Consider the following 17866-nt stretch of genomic DNA (forward strand, 5'->3'; position numbering starts at 1 on the left):
ACTCACTACTTGTACTGTCTCCTGATTGGAAAATGAAAATAAACTGGCTGGTTGGTTTTTTTGGTTAATCTGTATTGATTTCTGACTCTCCTGGTGCCACTATTGTAGTGCTGTAATATGAGTTGCAAACATTGAGGGGTATGACAATTTGCCTCATCTCCTTAACTTTATTTTCTTTCTTATCGCTATTTATCAGCTGGAAGAGAAGGGCTGGGAGTTGTGAGGTGTCAGTTGCAAAATGGCCATTTTAGGACTGCAGCTATTTGACTCTCCCAAATTTAAAGGGCCAGTCCCAGAAAGGCATGCAGGTCAAAGTAATTCTGTTAAGAGCAGTCATGCACTTAGGGAAGAGGGGGGATGGAGAAGGTCCTACTTTGATGGTCTCAACTACTGTGTCACATGGGGAAGTGTTTTAATCAGAAGTAACTTTAGGGGGAAACATCTAATGAAAAAGGCTCCTGATAGTAGCAATTTTGTAAGATCTGTTGTTTTTGTTTTTGTTTTTTTTAAACAAATCTAAATGTCAGAATTACTAGATAGTTTTTCTAATAGAATTAAACCTGCAGTAACAGGTTGCATGTGTGTGTGAGGCAAAGCAAGGTAACCTGAATAGCTTGCAACTGAATTCTCTTCTACTCAGGCTTGTATGTGTTTGAAAGTTTAACTTGCCATGCCTTGTTCTAAAATATTAATCCAAAGAAAAGAAAACGAAGAAACTCAGTTTAACCTACTTTTCATTATGTTCCCTTGTATGAATCCTAAATTCATACCTGAAGCACTTTCCCAAATAGTGTCAGTGGGGGTCTGGGTACTGTTGGAACATGGGCATTTGTGCCTGGGTTTATTCAGATGCATTTAGTCATCATTAGCATTCGCCTTCAATTTTATTTCTTGTGGTTACAGATACAAAAAACCCACTGACTTTAAAAGGAAGAAACTGCAATTGTTGACCAAGAAACCACTTTATCTTCACCTCCATCAAACGTTGCACAAGGAATGACCCTTTTGTGAGACTTCTGTGAACTAAACCACTTGTCACAAATCACGGTAGCTGCATGTGTAGCACCCCCATCCTTCAACAGGCAGGAAAACAGCTGTACTCATGCCAGTAGGTCAGATGAGACCATCACACACTGCACAGCAATACCACAGGGTCAGAGGTTAAGCCTACCATTCAGGTGCAAGTTTCTTCCAGTACCTTTTGGATACCAGTTTTATCACAAGTGTACTGAAGTATTTTGTGACACTTTCTCTTCAGAATTGAGCTGTTTGTAAAATTTCAATTTTGTAACTTACCTCTGTTTTTACCCTTCCTTCAAAAACCTTGCTAGAGGATGGGAAGTGCCCCATTCACCATGCCTGATACCGCAAAATGTCGTGGCAAGTTTGCTAGCTTGTGTACTCTTGCTATGCTTGCTATTGCAGTCCTTCAGGTTTTAGAGTCCTTCACTCTGTCTCGTTGGGAAGGTGATAGAAAAGGGATTTTGTAGAAAGAAAGTGTCTGTGAGTGGTTTAAGAAGCAATCAAGGGATGGTGGTTAGAGAGAGAGATTCAATCCAAAGTTGAAATGCTGCTCAAGAACATCTTGTCAGCCTGCTCTTTCGTCTTAGCTGGCTAAGTGGCAGAGGAAAGGAGGGAGGAGTGTTTTGAGGATAAAAGGGAAGGTGCTGATGAGACAACCAAATTGTCAACTGTTGATCTCAATCCCATTCAGATAGTTCCCAGACTTGCAGCATCCAGTGTATCATGTGATTTCAGGTAGAACTTGTCTATTATTACAAGTGTTGGAATCCCTTAAAAATCATGAATACTTATTTAAGGGAACAAACTTCTCTTTTCTATACTTCGTATTTCCTATCCACTTTCCCAGCCAGTGTGTAGGAGAGCTTTGGGGGCCCATCCTACTCCCTTTGCTGTTGGTGGGAGTTTTACCATTGATTTCACAGGTGGTAGGATCGGGCCCTTACTACTGAGCATAAAGCCCCCACCAAAAACATGAACAGCTCAGAAGTGCTCTGGCTATCTCAAGCTGTTGACTGAAGACAGACATGCCTTCCCATGAGAAACTGTTTTCATAAAACCTGATTGTGGATCTTTGCATACCTCTATTCATATGCAAGTCTGGAAACTTAGTCTAAAATAACCTGGTTTTTATGTAGGTAGATAGGATTATCATTTATTTTCTATATTATTGAGATGCATAGTGTGTAATAAGCTGCAGGGCATTGGCTTATTATAACATGAATATTTGCATCCACCTTTTGACTTAATAAAGGGACCGAAGTAGAACCCATTCAAACTTTTCATATATTCAATGAGTGGAATATTTAATACAGTTCTTCAAGGTCTGATGTGCTTCATGTGTATCTTAAATAGTGCCTACATACACTCTGCTATGCTAACAAAGGACCAGCTCCAGGAGAATGCAGTGTCAAATGTTAGCTTTTTCTAATTGCTTGGATGTAAATGTACCATTAACGCCTTTCTTTCTGCACCATGTAATACTAACTCACTCCAGAACACTGTTTAAAGAAGTGAGGGAAAAGGATTTTTTCACTTTTCATGGCAGTCTGTTTATGGAGTATGTCAGGGGTGTTCCCTTCTGTCTCTAGTACAGTGATCGAACTGAACTGTAACGGGGATCAAATAAGGCCTTTTGGAAGTTAGAAGCTGAATTTAATCTTGTGTTCTCCCCTTCTTTCCTCTCCTCTGGCTTAATTGTGGATGAGTTCACCTCTGTGAGCAATTATTTGGCTAATGGCTGAAGAACTGTGTATTTTCCTGTTAACAGTTCTTAAAGGGACCCAATTACATTATAACCTTTTACAACAGAATGCCATGCCTGAAACAAACACTAAATATCTTGATTAGTTTTGTTAAAATAAATGTAAATATAATCTGACATAGTGTTCCTCCATTGTGTCTGCTGGTGTTGTACAAAGGAAGGAAACATTCATTAAATAAACTGACTGTATCTTATAGGTGCAAAACCACAATCTTTCACCAATGCAAAAGGTGTAGTGTATGACCCTGATCATCCAAAGCACTTGCTTAATTGCAGTTATTCACATGCTTAAAGTTAAGGTCAGTGGGTCTCACTGCATGCACCAGTGCTTTGCTGAATAAGGTTCTAGGCCTCATGTAGCCTTCTAAAAGTCCAAGAGGCTTCCATTTTTTCTGATGTCTACATCTGTCATACTAAACAAATACTTTGTGGCTATGTACTTGTCTACACATGAAGTACTCAAATACATCTCCATATAAACTGTGCTGCTGTTGTCAGTCAGTAATGGGGAAAAGGTAAAAAGTACTGAAACTGAGTCTAGTCCTGTCTCTGATAAGATGTACTCACACCCTCTGTATGTTATACTGACTGCTGGGGATGATCCTTTCAAAGTTAAGAACTATTTAAGATTTTAATTTAGGGGGGTTAAATGAAATGGAATAAACTTGCTTTGGGGGGAATATAATAGGTTAAACTTCAACTTGAGGGATTTGATTTTCAAAGATGGGTGTCCTTAAAATGCATATGTTATAGATGTGTAGTTAACCAGTTACATGTCTACTGGTGAATGGTTAATGAGCCAATTTGTACACTAGTGCCTACAAATTAAACATGTTTTCATGTGAAACAGATCCACTTGTTCTAAACTATCACCCTTGAAGTCCCTATGAACTGCAATTGTATGGAATGTCATGTGCAGTACCGTTTGAAACCTTGTTTAATATACAAGTAGAGCTTTGTATTTAACTAATTGTAGATGAATGTTTGTACAATGTTTTTTAAAGTCCCTTCTCTCTCCATTTTTTCCATCCTTCATGATGTAGTGATCCCTGAAAGACTTTCCCAAAAGTGAAACACAGGGTGCTGCTTGTATTGCTATGTACAGGGGTGATCTACACTTCTGCTATATCTGTCAGAGCTTGTTTAGCTAAAAGGTCATTTCTTGTTAGGGTATTTGAATAACCTACCTACAGTTACAAGTCAAATTAATGGCTGCTCGTATCTGCAAGTAAAGATGTAGTTCCTGAAATTAGCCCTGCACTAGATTTTTTTGCTATCCCTCTCCTCAAAAGAGAAACTATTCAAAGCTTTGTATGGCAGAGGGTTTCAGTTTTCTCCCTGGAATGGATCTAGCTTCCCAGTACAGTAGAAGCTCAGCATTATGAATACTTCAGGAATGGAGGTTGGTTGTAACTCTGAACAAAGTTCACAACAGAACATTGACTTAATACAGCTTTGAAACTTTACTATACAGAAGAAAAATGCTGCTTTATTTTTTTAGTAGTTTAACACAGTACAGTACTTTTGTCTCTGTTGATGCCTGATTGTTTACTTCTGGTTCTAAATGAGTGTGGGGTTGACTGGTCAGTTTGTAACTCTGAGTTTCTACTAGCCACACCTCTATTTTAAGAGTATGAGGGAATAGCTCAAGTGAGATCCGGTCTTGCCTTGTAGCTATTTAACCACCTCACCTGAAGCCCAGTAGAGGCTACTGGTGCTTCTAGACTAGCACCACTTCAGCCTTACAGGAAACATTTTTTTCTCTCCCAAACCATTTGATAAGGGGAAATCCTGTAAGCTTAAAATATAAATCTACCTTCCCTGAAGTTTGATTTTGTAAAGTATAGTTCCATTTGTTTAAACAATTTGCTAAACTCCATGATTACACAGGATCAATGTAGGTGCTTTGTAAAGGGCACTTTATTTACTATTTATAATCTGAATTCAGCCCATTAACTGAAGTTCTAGCCTCTATTTTTGAAAAGCCCAACTATGCACAAAACTTTGATACACGGAGTTGTGCTTTGGGGAAGATGAATTTTTTTAAACAGCATTGGACCCTAAACTTTTCTGTACTGCAGTTAAGCAAATGGGTCACAGGCTAGCCTGGCTTTCACTGCCATATATGTCAGTTCAAAGCTGTGTACATGGGCACAAGTGATGTAGGTCTGATTAGTTCCATAAAACCAAAGTGACTTAAATTTCAATCAGGGGTTTGCTAGAGCCTGATCTTGAATTTAAAAGAGCTGTGCAACTGCTTGCATGAGTGGCTCAAGTCTTACACAAGGTTACTGTTAACTTCTCACAAGTGGCTTCCAGGACAGATTCACTTGCATGCTCAAAGATCTAGCAAATTTATTTTGCTCTTTATTAGAATTTTCCTTTGAGTACAGGGTAGCTCATGTTTAATCTTTCTGACCAGACATCTTAAAAAGGTAAATATTTTTAGAGTCTTTCTGTAAACCATTGGTCTACAGTAACTGCAGGTTAATGTGAGGGAGAAGACAAGTTGGGTAGCATTTTACTTACAAAAATATTTCCACAGGAAATGTTCTGATTACATTTTTCATGAAATTTTAAGTCATTCAATAACTGGTTACATAGGCTACATTAATTAAAACCAACCACACAGGTACTTTTGTATTGCACATTTAAAGAGCTGCAGGTGGACCACAGCTATAAGAAGCAGGCTTCAAGTCCATCATAGCATATGATTTTTGCATCCCCAGAGGGTGACTTTTCTTTAAAGTGATCTCAAATGCACATGACTAGGGAAATTTGAGGGAAAAGTAATTCTGCAAAAACTAAATATACTGAAACCAAATTTAAGAATAAAATTAAAAGAGTCGTCTTTTGAAGGCATTTAAAGTCATAACTGCATGAAATGTGCTAGAATCCATTCCACAGAGCTGCCATCCAACTGTTGAAGTTATGGTTTTCGTTCTGGAGGATGTGTGTTGTCCCTGGGACCTGCTGGTGATGGTGGACAAGGAGGGGCTGGTGGGTAGTCTCTAGGTCCTGGTGGAGGCAAGTCTCTATTTGGAGGAGGATAGTCCCTTAAGCCTTGTGGGAGTAGCGGTGGACCAGGAGGATAATCTCGTGGGCCAAGAGGGCCTCCAGGTCGAAAAGGAGGAGGGAAACGTACATATCCTCTTGAATCAGGAGGTGGTAACGGGCCAGGAGACAGGTCTCTCATTCCTAATGGTGGGCCAGGTAAATAGTCTCTTGCAGCTGGAGGTGGTGGTGGAGGACCACAAACTGAAAGGAAAGGGGAAAGTGAGTGATGATGGAAGTGGTGACTACGTTGAAGTAGTGACTACACTCATTTAATGGAAATGATACGGAAGTTTCCCCATGTCAGCCTGTTCCCATCCTGGCCCAAAGCATTTTAGCTAAAGAAAGATAAGTGCCAATAGAAACTGCAAACAAACATTTAAGGCCACAAATGCCTGGGGGGATTTTTTGGCAGCTTGCATTTCCTTTTTCACACTATTACTGTACAATAAACAAACAGATATAATAGAATATCAGGGTTGGAAGGGACCTCAGGAGGTCATCTAGTCCAACCCCCTGCTCAAAGCAGGACCAATCCCCAATTAAATCAAATATATATATATTTATATATAGATGCTTTGAATGTGGCTCCTTTGGAAGCTTGATGAATCATGCTCAGCAAAGTGCTACAGGAACTCACAGGGTAGGTCTACACAGCAAACACACACCCAGGACAGGCTTGGGCTGCAAAATTCAAGTGTAGAGATTCAGGGCTGGGCTCTGGGACCCTCCCCCCTAAGGAGGGACTTTCACTGTTGCAATAGGATATGGAGGAGCTACTGGAAATAAGAAGAGGCATGGCTGAAAAAAATAAGTTAAGTTAAACTCAAGCATAAGGTAATCATACCTAAGGGTAGAGGAAGGGGCCGAGACCCATAGTGCCCACGCAGCGGAGGTGGCAGTGCTCCAAATCGAACTGGAGGTGGTGGTCCAGTCACTGGAGAGGTCATTATGGGTGTCCCAGGAAAAGATGGACCTTTAGGACCTAGGTTCACCTGTTCAAGATGTTGGTTTGAAACTTTAATAAATATGATTTGTGACAATAACCAAATATACTGATGCTAAAACACCAGAACTTAACCTGAGTGCCAAAAGGTAACTAAACACAAGTAAGGGCAAACAGCCAAAGAGCAACAAGTTGTCAAACCTCCCCCAGCCCTTTGCAGAGCATGGAGTTTGCTGCCTTTGGAAGAATCTGGTTTAGGCCACTCAAATGCATTCACATTAAACGTACCTTTGGGATGACTGCTCCTATAGTACACCACAGTCAAGACTAACCCCACCTCACAGATGCCAGTAGGCCCATACAATATTGCTGGATGTCAAAAACTAAAACAAAATATCACCTTTCTTCCTGTAGTACGGGTTGAAATCTGCTGTACTACAAATATTTAGGTACCACAAATATCACATTTCATTGGATTACTCTTACAAGTTCTTCCCAAAGAAATGTTTGCATGCAGTCCTTGACAAAAGCAATAGAGTTTTTGTCATATTGCAATAAAAATCAGACATAAAACTGTAACAGAGCCATCAACAGGAGTAAAGAAACCTTTAAAAACAGAGCACCCATGGTTAGTTTTGCAGAGCATTTAGCTATTCAGCAATTTAAAACACCATGCCCTTTATTTCTCTCCATCAAAGCAAGGAGTGCACCAGCACCATATCCAGCTGCCAAATACTCACTGCTGCTGCTTCCGAAGATGAAGGCAGAACAGTAGATACACAGGGGGCTTCAGACTCTTTGGGAGGGTTTTGCTTTTGTTTTTGGCAGTAAATGACGTACAGAGGATACAGACAAGATAGAACATGATACACAATTAAAGAAGAGAAGCAGCAGGTACAGTGGGTCACAAGAAATGCTGCCTAAAGTGTTCCCTTGGCAGAGGAAAAGTTTTCAGCTTACCACTCCATCCATGGATGTGGAAGGTGAGGAGGTTCTTGGCCCACTATTGACCAGGGCTGCTACAGCAGGGCCGAGATCTGTAAGAAAAGCAGAAATTTCATATGACTTTACTCTGCTTTGGAAGAGGAACCCAGGCCTTCAAATACACATTTCCAGTCAATAAACAGCTAGCTAGCTAACTGAAAGGCTTGGAGGCTGCAGCTCATGTAACTCACCTGGGACAGATGATCTTCCAGACAGCTCAGGTGGCCTCCTTGGAGCTGAAGGGCCATCCACCACCGCACCTTAAAAGAAATATAAAACACAGAGCTCAGATCCAGACTTGTTAATTCAGTTACCTACTTTTATAGCAAATCCATATCTTCTGTACACTGGCACCTACACGTCACTCATTGCGTACAGGTTCAGTGGCACCACTAGGGGTAGAGAGAGAAAATTAAATTTTGGGAGCAGTTTCCTTTTGAACCCTTTGATGGAGATCACTTCCCAGCACTATCCTCCTACGAGCCAGCAGTGCAAGTGCAAGAAATCCTTAGTTAGGCAAGGGGTTGACACTTTAGCACCTCCAGACATAAAACAGCATAGATTTCTAAGAATTTTCACAAGGTGTAGCCTTTTGGATTACTTGAGTAAGAAATGGATTTATTTTTTTAAACAAGTGAACCCTTACAGTGACGGTAAGCTCATTACTTAATCTAATGTGGACAGATGCAGTCTCTCCAACCATTGTGTTGCATGTGAAAAACTCAGAGGTGTAAATACATCTATGTATAAGCATAACTGATGGAATCCTTAGCTGAAACCAAGCTGATTAAAAATAAAGTCAAATGCTGCTACCAGGCCCCCCACCCTTGATCTCAGTAATACTGGGACTTTCAGACTGCAGTTTCTTTTTAACAAATTTGCATTTGGACTAACCCATACGTTAAACAATAAGCTTCAAAGCTAAAATGAAAATTAACATGAACCCAAACTTGTGCTGAATGAGTTCTCTGGGACTTTCTGGGCTGTCCCTGGCAAACTAGAATGCATTGTTCTGCAACACCACAGATATGGTTCACCCTATCCAGAGAATTTCACAAGACAAAAAAAATAATTTCAAGAACGTGAGTCACGCAATGCCTTTTTGTGCTGACTGCCCCTCTCAATGTGGTTAAAGTGAGGACCTTCAGGGTATATGCCAGCTTTACTCAAGTTCTCTCTTGCAGTTCACTGGTAACACTATCTAGGGACAATAAGCACTAGTAAAAGGCAGTATTTCGCATTTGCGTATTTCCCCAAAAGGCTCCACAAACAATAATACATTCTCAACACCTCTCTCAAATAAGGATAAACGGGCACAGAAGTCAATTGACTTGTTCAAGGCCATAGTGGGAACTGAGATTAGACCTCAGAATTTGTGTGTTCAGGGCTTCCTCCCATAAATGTCTATGGCTGCAGGAGAAGTTTCACTCCTTACCAAATTCACTTCTTGAACCTTCCCTTCTTGTGGCAGAGAGGGGCTGACCAGGAGCTTCCATCATCAGTGGTGGGGAAGGACCTCCTCCACTCACAGGTGATGGCCCAAAAGAGCCATCACGGCTCAGTGGACCTGTGTAAAGGGTGCAACAATACTTCATTAGTCCAGCACAGTTATTTCACTCTATAAATATTTAGAGCAAATACACCCAGGACTTCACAATCTTTAGAGGAATGGTGCAGGTGAGGGAGGGAAGATCAGTATTTACCTCTCCGTACTGGGACTTGACGGTCAGGTCTGCCTGCAGTTGGTTTTACAACTAATGGTCTTTGAAGCATTGCAATTTTTTGGTTCACTTCTATTAATCTAAAAAAATAAGCACAAGTTAAAAAATAATTACGTTGAGTATACTTTGTCTGTTACAATATACTATTCAGGCCACCTGTATTGTAAAAGCTTACTAATGTCTTTCAGCATGAAGATATATTTAACAGTCAAGCAAATTTTAAAAAGGTGCACCACTACTCAAATGAATTGTATGGCTGACCTGCTTGTTTAATCGAGAAAGTGTAAACTACTTGGGACAGGACTGCGACTTCCTTTAGTTTGTGCCCAAATAGTGCTGAGCACACTGACTAAACTCCACAAATAGCTTGTCACATGCTTACTTTTGCCTCAGGTTGGCAGCTTCTCTCTTTTCTTCAGCCAAAGCTCTCTCTGCAGAACGGGCAATGAGCTGTTCAGGGAAAGAGCAAAACAGGTACAGTAGAAACCGAATGCACTTGGGACCAAAAAAATAAACCAAAGTTTCAATCTGTTTTCCTAACTGCACGAACTGCTCCACTCAGGAAGCTAAATGTAAAGTCAATAAATCTAACATTGCAGACTATTTAGGAACTGTAGTACAAGGGTCAGAAAAAGGAACACACTCTTACCCAATTGTCATGGGCCTTCTTCTCATGACCAGCAATCTTCGATTTAAGAAAAAGGAAAAAAGTGGTTTTAGCTTGGTTTATCCAATATTTACTCTATCCCACACTCCTCCCCATATATCAGAATATATAATAAGATAAACCAAGCCAACTATGACCAATGAGCAGGAATGTCTTTTACCTGGTTTTTATAAGATCTCTCTGTTTTTTTCAGTTCTTCCTCCATTTCCAGAATTCTTTGCCTGTAAAATATGAAAGGTTAAAACAAATTCTCCCCAATATCCAAAGTTAGAAAACTGTGAACCTCCAGTATCTGAACTTTACTTGTAAACTTTCACTTCCTCAACAGCCAACACTGCTTTTTCATCTGCAGCAGACAATTTCTGCTCCTTCTCTTGACGCTCGTACTCCTCCTGGGTCAGCTTCCTGGATGGAAGAGAGAAAGTTACTTCACTATACTACACATCTAAGATCTTAGAGACGAAAACTAGAAACCCAGTTGGCTGTATCTCATGCCTTCTACCTACAAGAAGAAAGGAGACACTAGAGCAGTGGTGGGCAACCTGTGGCCCATCAGGGTAATCTGCTGGTGGGCCACGAGACAGTTTGTTTACATTTGCACAGCTGCCTGGGAGCTGTGGGCAGCCATGCAAAATGTAAACAAACTGTCTGGCAACCTGCCAGCGGATTACCCTGACCGTTGCCCACCGCTGCACTAGAGAAACATGAGTACAAAAGAGGAGAAAAATGCTCCCGACCCCGAATATTCACAGCCTTCTGAGCCAGACAAGCAAACCAAATCTATATCCTGAGAACCCAAAATCTCAGGTGCAGAGCTGACCAGGAGTGTGAGAGCCTCAGAGGTCTGTTACTAGTAGGCAGCTCAGCTCCACAACTCCCAATTTCTCTGTTTCTGGAAGAGTTTTCCCTATCTAGAGCTGTGCAGATGACAGATGTTAATTCAGCTCTAGAGACAGACACTGATAAAGAGATGGACAGATTCTACACTTGACATCCAAATGGCTCAAGAAGTACAATAGTGTGTGTAAGTACAAGTAAACAGGAATTCTGGGGGTCTGGGAACAGAGCAGAGAGAAAACATCCTCTTTCTACAACGGTTATTTAAGGGAACTGAAGCCTCTGGTAAACAGTATCCCTGCCAATTACTACTATTATGTGACCAGTTACCAGCGCCCCTAGTTCACCCTGTGTTTAGTTCCCACTTGCCTTCTTTCTGACTCCTTTTTTGAGAGAGTTACTTTTAGAGTTGCCTGTAACTTGGATACTTCAGACTGATTGCAAAGAAGAAACTGGTAGTAACTCTAAACCTAATAACTACTAGCAGCTGCTTTTGGGTGGGTGATTTCCTTATTAGTGAGGCTAAGATGTAATCACAGAGGTCATGGAAATCACAGAATCCGTCACTTCCAGAGACCTCTGTGACATTTTCACTTCAGCCCCGGGGCAGTGGGACTGGAGCTGTCAGCCAGCAGGACCCGCCCCCCCCCCCGGCCCCGCCTCCCCGCAACTCCCAGCTGCTGCAGGCAGTGGGCCCCTCCCACATTCCCCAGCAGGGATGCCACCCACAGCCCCCACAGGTTATTGTTTGGTTATTACCTGTGATCTGTTGTGACTTTTACTAAAAACCACGATAAAATCTTTGCCTTACTTATTAGCTATATTTGGAAAGACTTCCCAGAAGATGAGAATTGTCCACTGGAAGTGTTTCATTCAAAGAGAAAGTATTAGATGGATGAGAGGATTATCCAGATTTAACAGTAAATTCATTTTAAAAAATCAGTTTTGAAAAGGATCTGAATCCTCATGCTTCAGGGCACGAGCCAACATTGAACTACTGGAGTCTAGAAGAAAACTTTCCCCGAGGGCAAGTTGTCCCATAATTGCCTCCTATAGGGTTTCCTACACCCTCCTCTGAAAGAACTGATGTTGGCCATTGACAGTTACAGGACTCTGGAGTAGACGGACCCTGGTCCAATCAGGTAACGCAATTTCTTTGGTGCTATGTCCTGTTTGTGATGGCCTTATAGTACCTTAAGTTTCCATCCCTCATTGATTTTCTTCCACATAAACAATAGTTTTAAACACTTGTCTCTTCCAGAACCGTGTTATTCTTAGTCACATTTGCCCTTTAGCTGAAAGTGTGGCTCAGAGTCCAGCTCATGTCCCCCTGCCAAAGAAGCAGGTTTGTACTTCAACAACCTTTCTACAACTTTAAAAAATTTCGAACATTAACAAATAGGGAATGAGCAGTAAAGGGATTTAACTAACTTCCCAGTGCTGCGTAAGAGCATATCTACACTGTAACACTTCAGCGAAGACGCTACTACACTGACAGGAGAGCTTCTCCTTTTGGCGTAGTTAATCCATCTCTGCAAGAAGTGGAAGCTATGTCAATGGTGACTTCCAGATGTTAGGTTGGAATAACTGCCTTGCTCAAGGGTGTGGATTTTTCACATCCCTCGGTGACGCAGTAATACCGATGTACGTTTATAGTGTAGACCTGGCCTAACCCTTCACCACTCACTCCACCAGACATTGCCTACCCATCTTAACTTTCCCCCTAGAAATGCAAAAAATAGATGCAAGAGACAAAATGCAATGCTGAAAAATTATTGGAAACTGATCCCGATTACTGAACAGAAATGTATTTACTATTCTCTCTGCAAGATACTAAAAAGGAACGTCTCTTTATTTGTGATGGCGTTCTTACTGAGTTTGTACGACAAACTGTTAAGAGATTAGATAAATCAAAAGTTTTCAGCAAAACTTCCCCCCGAAAGCTTCTGCTCTAGGAGCAGATATATGAAAATTTCAAGAAAGTCAAGTTTCTGGGGAAGCTGTGATCATATACTGGGCTTACAACCAGAAGCTAGCTTCAACCTTATCAAAGCAGTGGCTATCAACGCTCCATGAGAGTTTTGTATATAAAATTTTAACCAAACACCTCGAAGTGAGGATAGGACAGAGAAGAAACAGTTAGATGGTGCATCTTATATAGGCAGAATGGGAAAGAGTAACTACTGTTTCCTTTCCTAAAGGTAGAAAGCTTACTTCTGAAGCGCCATCTCCTTCTGCTGATAGAGCTCATTGAGAATCTCCACCTTCTGTTGCAGAGTTTTACATTCATTTTCAAATCTAGCTTTGGCTGTCTGTATTGAACAGGAATCGTGTTCCAGCTTTTTTATTTGCTCTGCAGGAGACAAAGAGGCACATAAGGCAGTGATAGGAACTGCTACCAAGCAATTTATAAATCACAGACAGAGTATTTCACACTAAGTGGCTCTTCTGCTGAGCCTACCTTCTAGCTCATGCCTTGCTGCTATTTCATCTCTCAGTTTGGACTGCAAAAGATCTCTATCTTCTTCAACTATAGATAATGTTGTTTTTACCTGTAAAGAGGGAAACAACAGTATTTTATAAACCTAGACAGAATTAAAAGTTATGTGGGAACTATTTGTTAAACAACATAATGGGGTATACCCTTGAGACATCCATCATCTGCTTAATCTGATTCTTCATCTTCTCACTCTGGTTATCTAGAAGAGAAAAGTAATTGTTTTCCTTGCTTTGTATTCTCTTCTCTCTAATATTGTTTAGAAAATACAGAGTTTTTAAAAAATTATCTGACAAATATTTTAATGCGGAAACAAGAACAGAGTCAAGACTTTAAATCTCTCATATCACTGTTCCAGGACCATCATTCGGGACAAATTTATTAGTCCTTAAAGACATTTTACTTATCCTAAGAGCCTGAGTTCTGCACCTCATCATCTATATATGTTTAATTACCTCATGCACAAGCCAGCTGTTATTTAAGATCTCTATACCTGGCAGTTCTCCATTGGCCAGATCATCCCCCGTGTCCCATCCATTTCCTTCTCCATCCTTCTTGCCCTCAGAATCTGGATCAGTTTGCTTTAGCTGCATAATGCAGTTAGTCAAAACCTAATGAAGAAATCAAAGGAACAATACATAGAAGTCACTCTACTTTTGCAGAGTAGTTCAGCCATTTAACATATGGAATATTTAAGATGGTTGCTCTTTAGCAAGAACATACTTCGATTTCATTTTCCTTGTAGGCGAGTGCTTCTTCTATGTCCTTCTGAGACTTCTGATACTGTTTGATCTGTTCACTGAGCTCAGTGTGTCTCTCACTCCAGCCTTCTGCTTCTTGTAGCAGCTAAAAAAGCAAAAAGTCAACATGATTTTTGGCTTTATTTTTTAGTACTATGTATGCAGAGTGTATTGCCAACTTTGAAATGGTAACTGATCACCAGTGACTATGGAGAGCGTATGCTTAAATTAACCTGACATTTAACATGAGAGGATAGATAATCCCCGGACTACTTGAAAATCTAGGTGCTAGAAAATTTTCTGCAACTTGTATTGTTACATAGTTCTATGAATTTTAGTTCTCTTCACGCATCTAATATTCTACACTAGAGTCAAAGGGCTCATTTTTTCCTAAATAGTAGAAATTACCTGAAGGTTACCAGCATCCCAGCCACACCCCTAATATAGTAATCAATCTAAAGAGGGGCAGAAGAAAGACACACAACACAAGAGGTAGCTTTTGTTACAAAGATGGGTCACTGTACAAGATGGGTCACGTTTCAGGACCAAGGAAAAGACATAGCTTCAGAATGGCCTCTTGCATTCCAATACATAGCAAGAGTAGCAATTCTTCACAAGGGCTTCAATCGGCTCTGTCCGTAAGTGGTAACATTAGTGTCTGAAATATTGCTTCTGAACAGACACTGGCCATCACATCAACAGTGCAACAATTTCATAGAAGGGTTAGCAGCTGGCTCACTGGAACTGGTGAAGCTTTCACAACATACAAATGGGAATCAACCTGCCTGTAAAGCTTTGGAAGACAGCTGTCAATCAGGGCTAACTCTGAAATAGTGGGCTTGAGTATTTTCATACCTCTGGCTCATACCAAGATGATCCAATCAACATAAGATACTAGTATTAGGATGATAGGAAGGAATGTGCTAAGACCACAAAGTGCAGAAAGGCTTGGTGTATCAGTGTATAAATACTTGAAAAGCAACAGTTTAAGGTTTGCATGTGCTGTGGAAACCTCCTTACAAATCCCATAGGTTTATTTATTCTAGTATTTGACAACAAGAAATAGTTGTGGGACTTTTTTTTTTTTTTAAAACAAAATGCTCAGTTTTCCAACAGACCTAGTGCACAGTGTAAAATATTACAGAATTCAAGGAAGAAATGCAGGTAGCATCAAAGGGCTAGTGAGCCTGAAATGCTTACTTGCTCCTTTCTCTTTTTGAGTCTAGCATTCTCTTCCTGTACATGACGAAGCTCAGACTTCACCTTTTCTTCACTTAGTTTAGCTTCATTGAGGACTATCTGAACCTACAAAATTTCAACATGTCATTTAAGAATTGTAAATTACGGATTATAAAATAGGAAAAAAAAAAAAGGTTAAAAGCAAGCCCCTCCCCCATCCCCAACCTGGTAGGTTAAGATTTGCTATCAGACATTTGTGACAGTCTGGGGGTGCAATTTAGACTGGTGAGGAGTTGTGTCACTGCTTGCCCTGCAACCCTGGGTGCCTCACAATGCTTTGCTGTTGTAGTTCCCAACCTGGGATGCTTACAACCAAACTACAAGTATTCAGGTCACACCCTCAAGTGTCTCTGTGGTAGACAGCCCTGGTTCAGCAGCTCTGACCCCATCAGCCTGTCTACAGTCCCACTCTGGCTTCCATCAGCCTTTTCTCTCTTTTTCTTTCTTTCTTTTTTAAACTAACCAGCAAGGTGACACCAACACACTCAACATCCCGAATTTTCCCAAAACCATATGCTCTGTAATGTCCCGTCACTTCCTGGATAGTTCAGAGAAATAATAAAGGTTTGTTTGTTCCTCTAAAGACACAAAGCACATCAAGCTTAACTGGGATAAATACATCCTTCCATTTAAACACAGCACTGAGTTGGTTTATAGTAAGAATAAAACACATTTAACAACATTAGAACATAGATTAAGTGAATCCATGTAAAAGAATAAAGTTAGAAAGGGTTACAAGTAAAACAAAAGTGAACACGTGCACCTAAAAGTCTAAAGCTTAATCTAGCAAGGTACAATCTTTGCCTAAGATCAGGCAGGTCCAGGCTGGGCTGGGTCGGGGCACCTGTCCCCCAGCCCTGGCAGGTCCAGGTTGGGCTGGGTCAGGTCCAGGGGAGGGGGCGCCTCTTCCCCAACCACAGCAGGCCCAGGGCTGGGCTGGGTCGGGGCGCCTGTCCCCCAGCCGCAGCAGATCCAGGGCTTGGGGAGGGCATTGCTCCCTGCCATGGCCCTGAGGGCCTGTGCGGTGCTTATTAGGCAGCTGCGCAGCTTAGAGGGAACTTAGGTAAGGTGTGAATACATGAGTGCTTAAGGTCACAATCTTAATACCTGAAGATAGCTGGTACAAAAACCAGCTTCTGAGAGTGACTCTGAAGGAAGATCTAGAAAGTGCTTTACCTCTGAAAGCTCTACAGAATGCAGCATGATAACTTCTTGGAGTTTCTCCAAAGCCGTCTGCATTTCAAATATCTGCATAAGAAAGAATTAAAGGTGATTTCATTTTAGCTTCACAATTGAAATTTAATTTCAGTTACTATTAAATAATATATTTTCGAGCTATTTGAACATACCCGAAACTCCAACCAAACTAGAGTTTCGGAGCCAGCCCTCAGACTAATTGGAGCACAACACGTTGCCACATTAGGGGCAGGGGAATGAAAAGAAAAGGATCAGTTTGGGACCAAGCTACGACCCTTGCTTTCTAAGCTAACCGTGTTTCAGGATCAGTTTCTCCAGCCTGAAGTGAAAGGTGCAGTTTGCTGCTGCCACCTAGCAACAACTTTTGACCAAATGAAAGACCACCACCGGAACTCAGTGGAATCTGAGTTTAGCCATCGTTGGGTACGTCTACATTGCAGCTAGGAGCATGCCTCCCAGGACACACACGAGCTCTGGTCAAGCTAGCATGCTAAAAATAGCGATGCGGATATTGAGAAACAGGCTAGCTGCCTGAGTACATGCCCACCCTGCTTCTAGGGTCCATATTCAGGTGAGTAGCTTATGCTGCTGCTCATGCTGCAACAGCCAGGCTGCTGCTTTGAATATGCTAGTTCAGGGGTTCTCAAAATTCATTGCACTGCAACCCCCTTCTGACAACAAAAATTACTACACGACCCGGGGGGGGGGGGGGGGGGGGGGGGAGGGCGGGGCGGGACTGAAGCCTGAGCCTGCCCAAGCCCCACCACCCCAGACGAGGGTGGAGGGGAGAAAGGTGGGTAGAGGGCAAAAGCTAAGCCTGAGACCGCCGCCCAGGACTGAAGCCCAAGGGCCTCAGCTTCAGCCCCGGGCCTCAGGAAGTCTAATGCCAGCCCTGGCAACCCCATTAAAATGGAGTCACATCCCACTTTGGGATCCCAACCCACAGTCTGAGAAGCGCTGTGCTTGGCCAGCGCTAGGGCACATCTTTCTCCCCAGGCATGGAGACATGCTCCCAGTTGCAGTGTAGACATATCCTTTGTGTTAGGAGGATCAACATGAAAAGACTTGGATAAGGGCAAGGGAAATCTCAGAAAACTTCATCCTCGTAACAAAATTGAGGTTCCTAGGGAGATGGTAAAATTTCAGAAGATCGGTTAGGACAACTATTGGAACATAGTCTGAAACCAGTTATCGCCAGG

The 17866-nt window shown here is 41.6% G+C and overlaps 2 protein-coding genes across 7 annotated transcripts in view; one reads left to right on the top strand and one right to left on the bottom strand.

Moving 5' to 3' along the window:
- AIDA (axin interactor, dorsalization associated) overlaps positions 1-3636 on the top strand; it is a 51145-nt gene extending 47509 nt beyond the window's left edge. For both annotated transcript variants that reach the window (XM_037895674.2, XM_037895673.2), the window contains one exon: positions 904-3636. In XM_037895674.2, coding sequence (XP_037751602.1) covers positions 904-1000 — 97 coding nt within the window. In that variant the 3' untranslated portion in view covers positions 1001-3636. The remainder of the gene's footprint in view (positions 1-903) is intronic.
- A 588-nt stretch (positions 3637-4224) lies between these two features.
- The window catches only part of MIA3 (MIA SH3 domain ER export factor 3), a 36995-nt gene continuing 23353 nt past the window's right edge, over positions 4225-17866 (bottom strand). For 2 of the 5 annotated variants that reach the window (XM_043543604.1, XM_027832625.3), the window contains exons 12-29: positions 16647-16718; positions 15432-15536; positions 14215-14337; positions 13985-14102; positions 13638-13693; positions 13456-13546; positions 13209-13347; positions 10461-10562; positions 10318-10378; positions 10140-10175; positions 9873-9940; positions 9473-9570; positions 9205-9336; positions 7961-8029; positions 7746-7822; positions 7526-7597; positions 6687-6834; positions 4225-6043 (exon numbers count right to left, since the gene is read on the bottom strand). In XM_043543604.1, the coding sequence (XP_043399539.1) occupies positions 5715-6043; positions 6687-6834; positions 7526-7597; positions 7746-7822; positions 7961-8029; positions 9205-9336; positions 9473-9570; positions 9873-9940; positions 10140-10175; positions 10318-10378; positions 10461-10562; positions 13209-13347; positions 13456-13546; positions 13638-13693; positions 13985-14102; positions 14215-14337; positions 15432-15536; positions 16647-16718 (1896 nt within the window). In that variant the 3' untranslated portion in view covers positions 4225-5714. The remainder of the gene's footprint in view (positions 6044-6686; positions 6835-7525; positions 7598-7745; positions 7823-7960; positions 8030-9204; positions 9337-9472; positions 9571-9872; positions 9941-10139; positions 10176-10317; positions 10379-10460; positions 10563-13208; positions 13348-13455; positions 13547-13637; positions 13694-13984; positions 14103-14214; positions 14338-15431; positions 15537-16646; positions 16719-17866) is intronic. The other 3 variants (XR_006289803.1, XR_006289804.1, XM_027832626.3) reach the window with 3 other exon arrangements.

The sequence above is a fragment of the Chelonia mydas genome, chromosome 3 (assembly GCF_015237465.2).
Source record: "Chelonia mydas isolate rCheMyd1 chromosome 3, rCheMyd1.pri.v2, whole genome shotgun sequence".
In the NCBI taxonomy this organism is placed as follows: Eukaryota; Metazoa; Chordata; order Testudines; family Cheloniidae; genus Chelonia; species Chelonia mydas.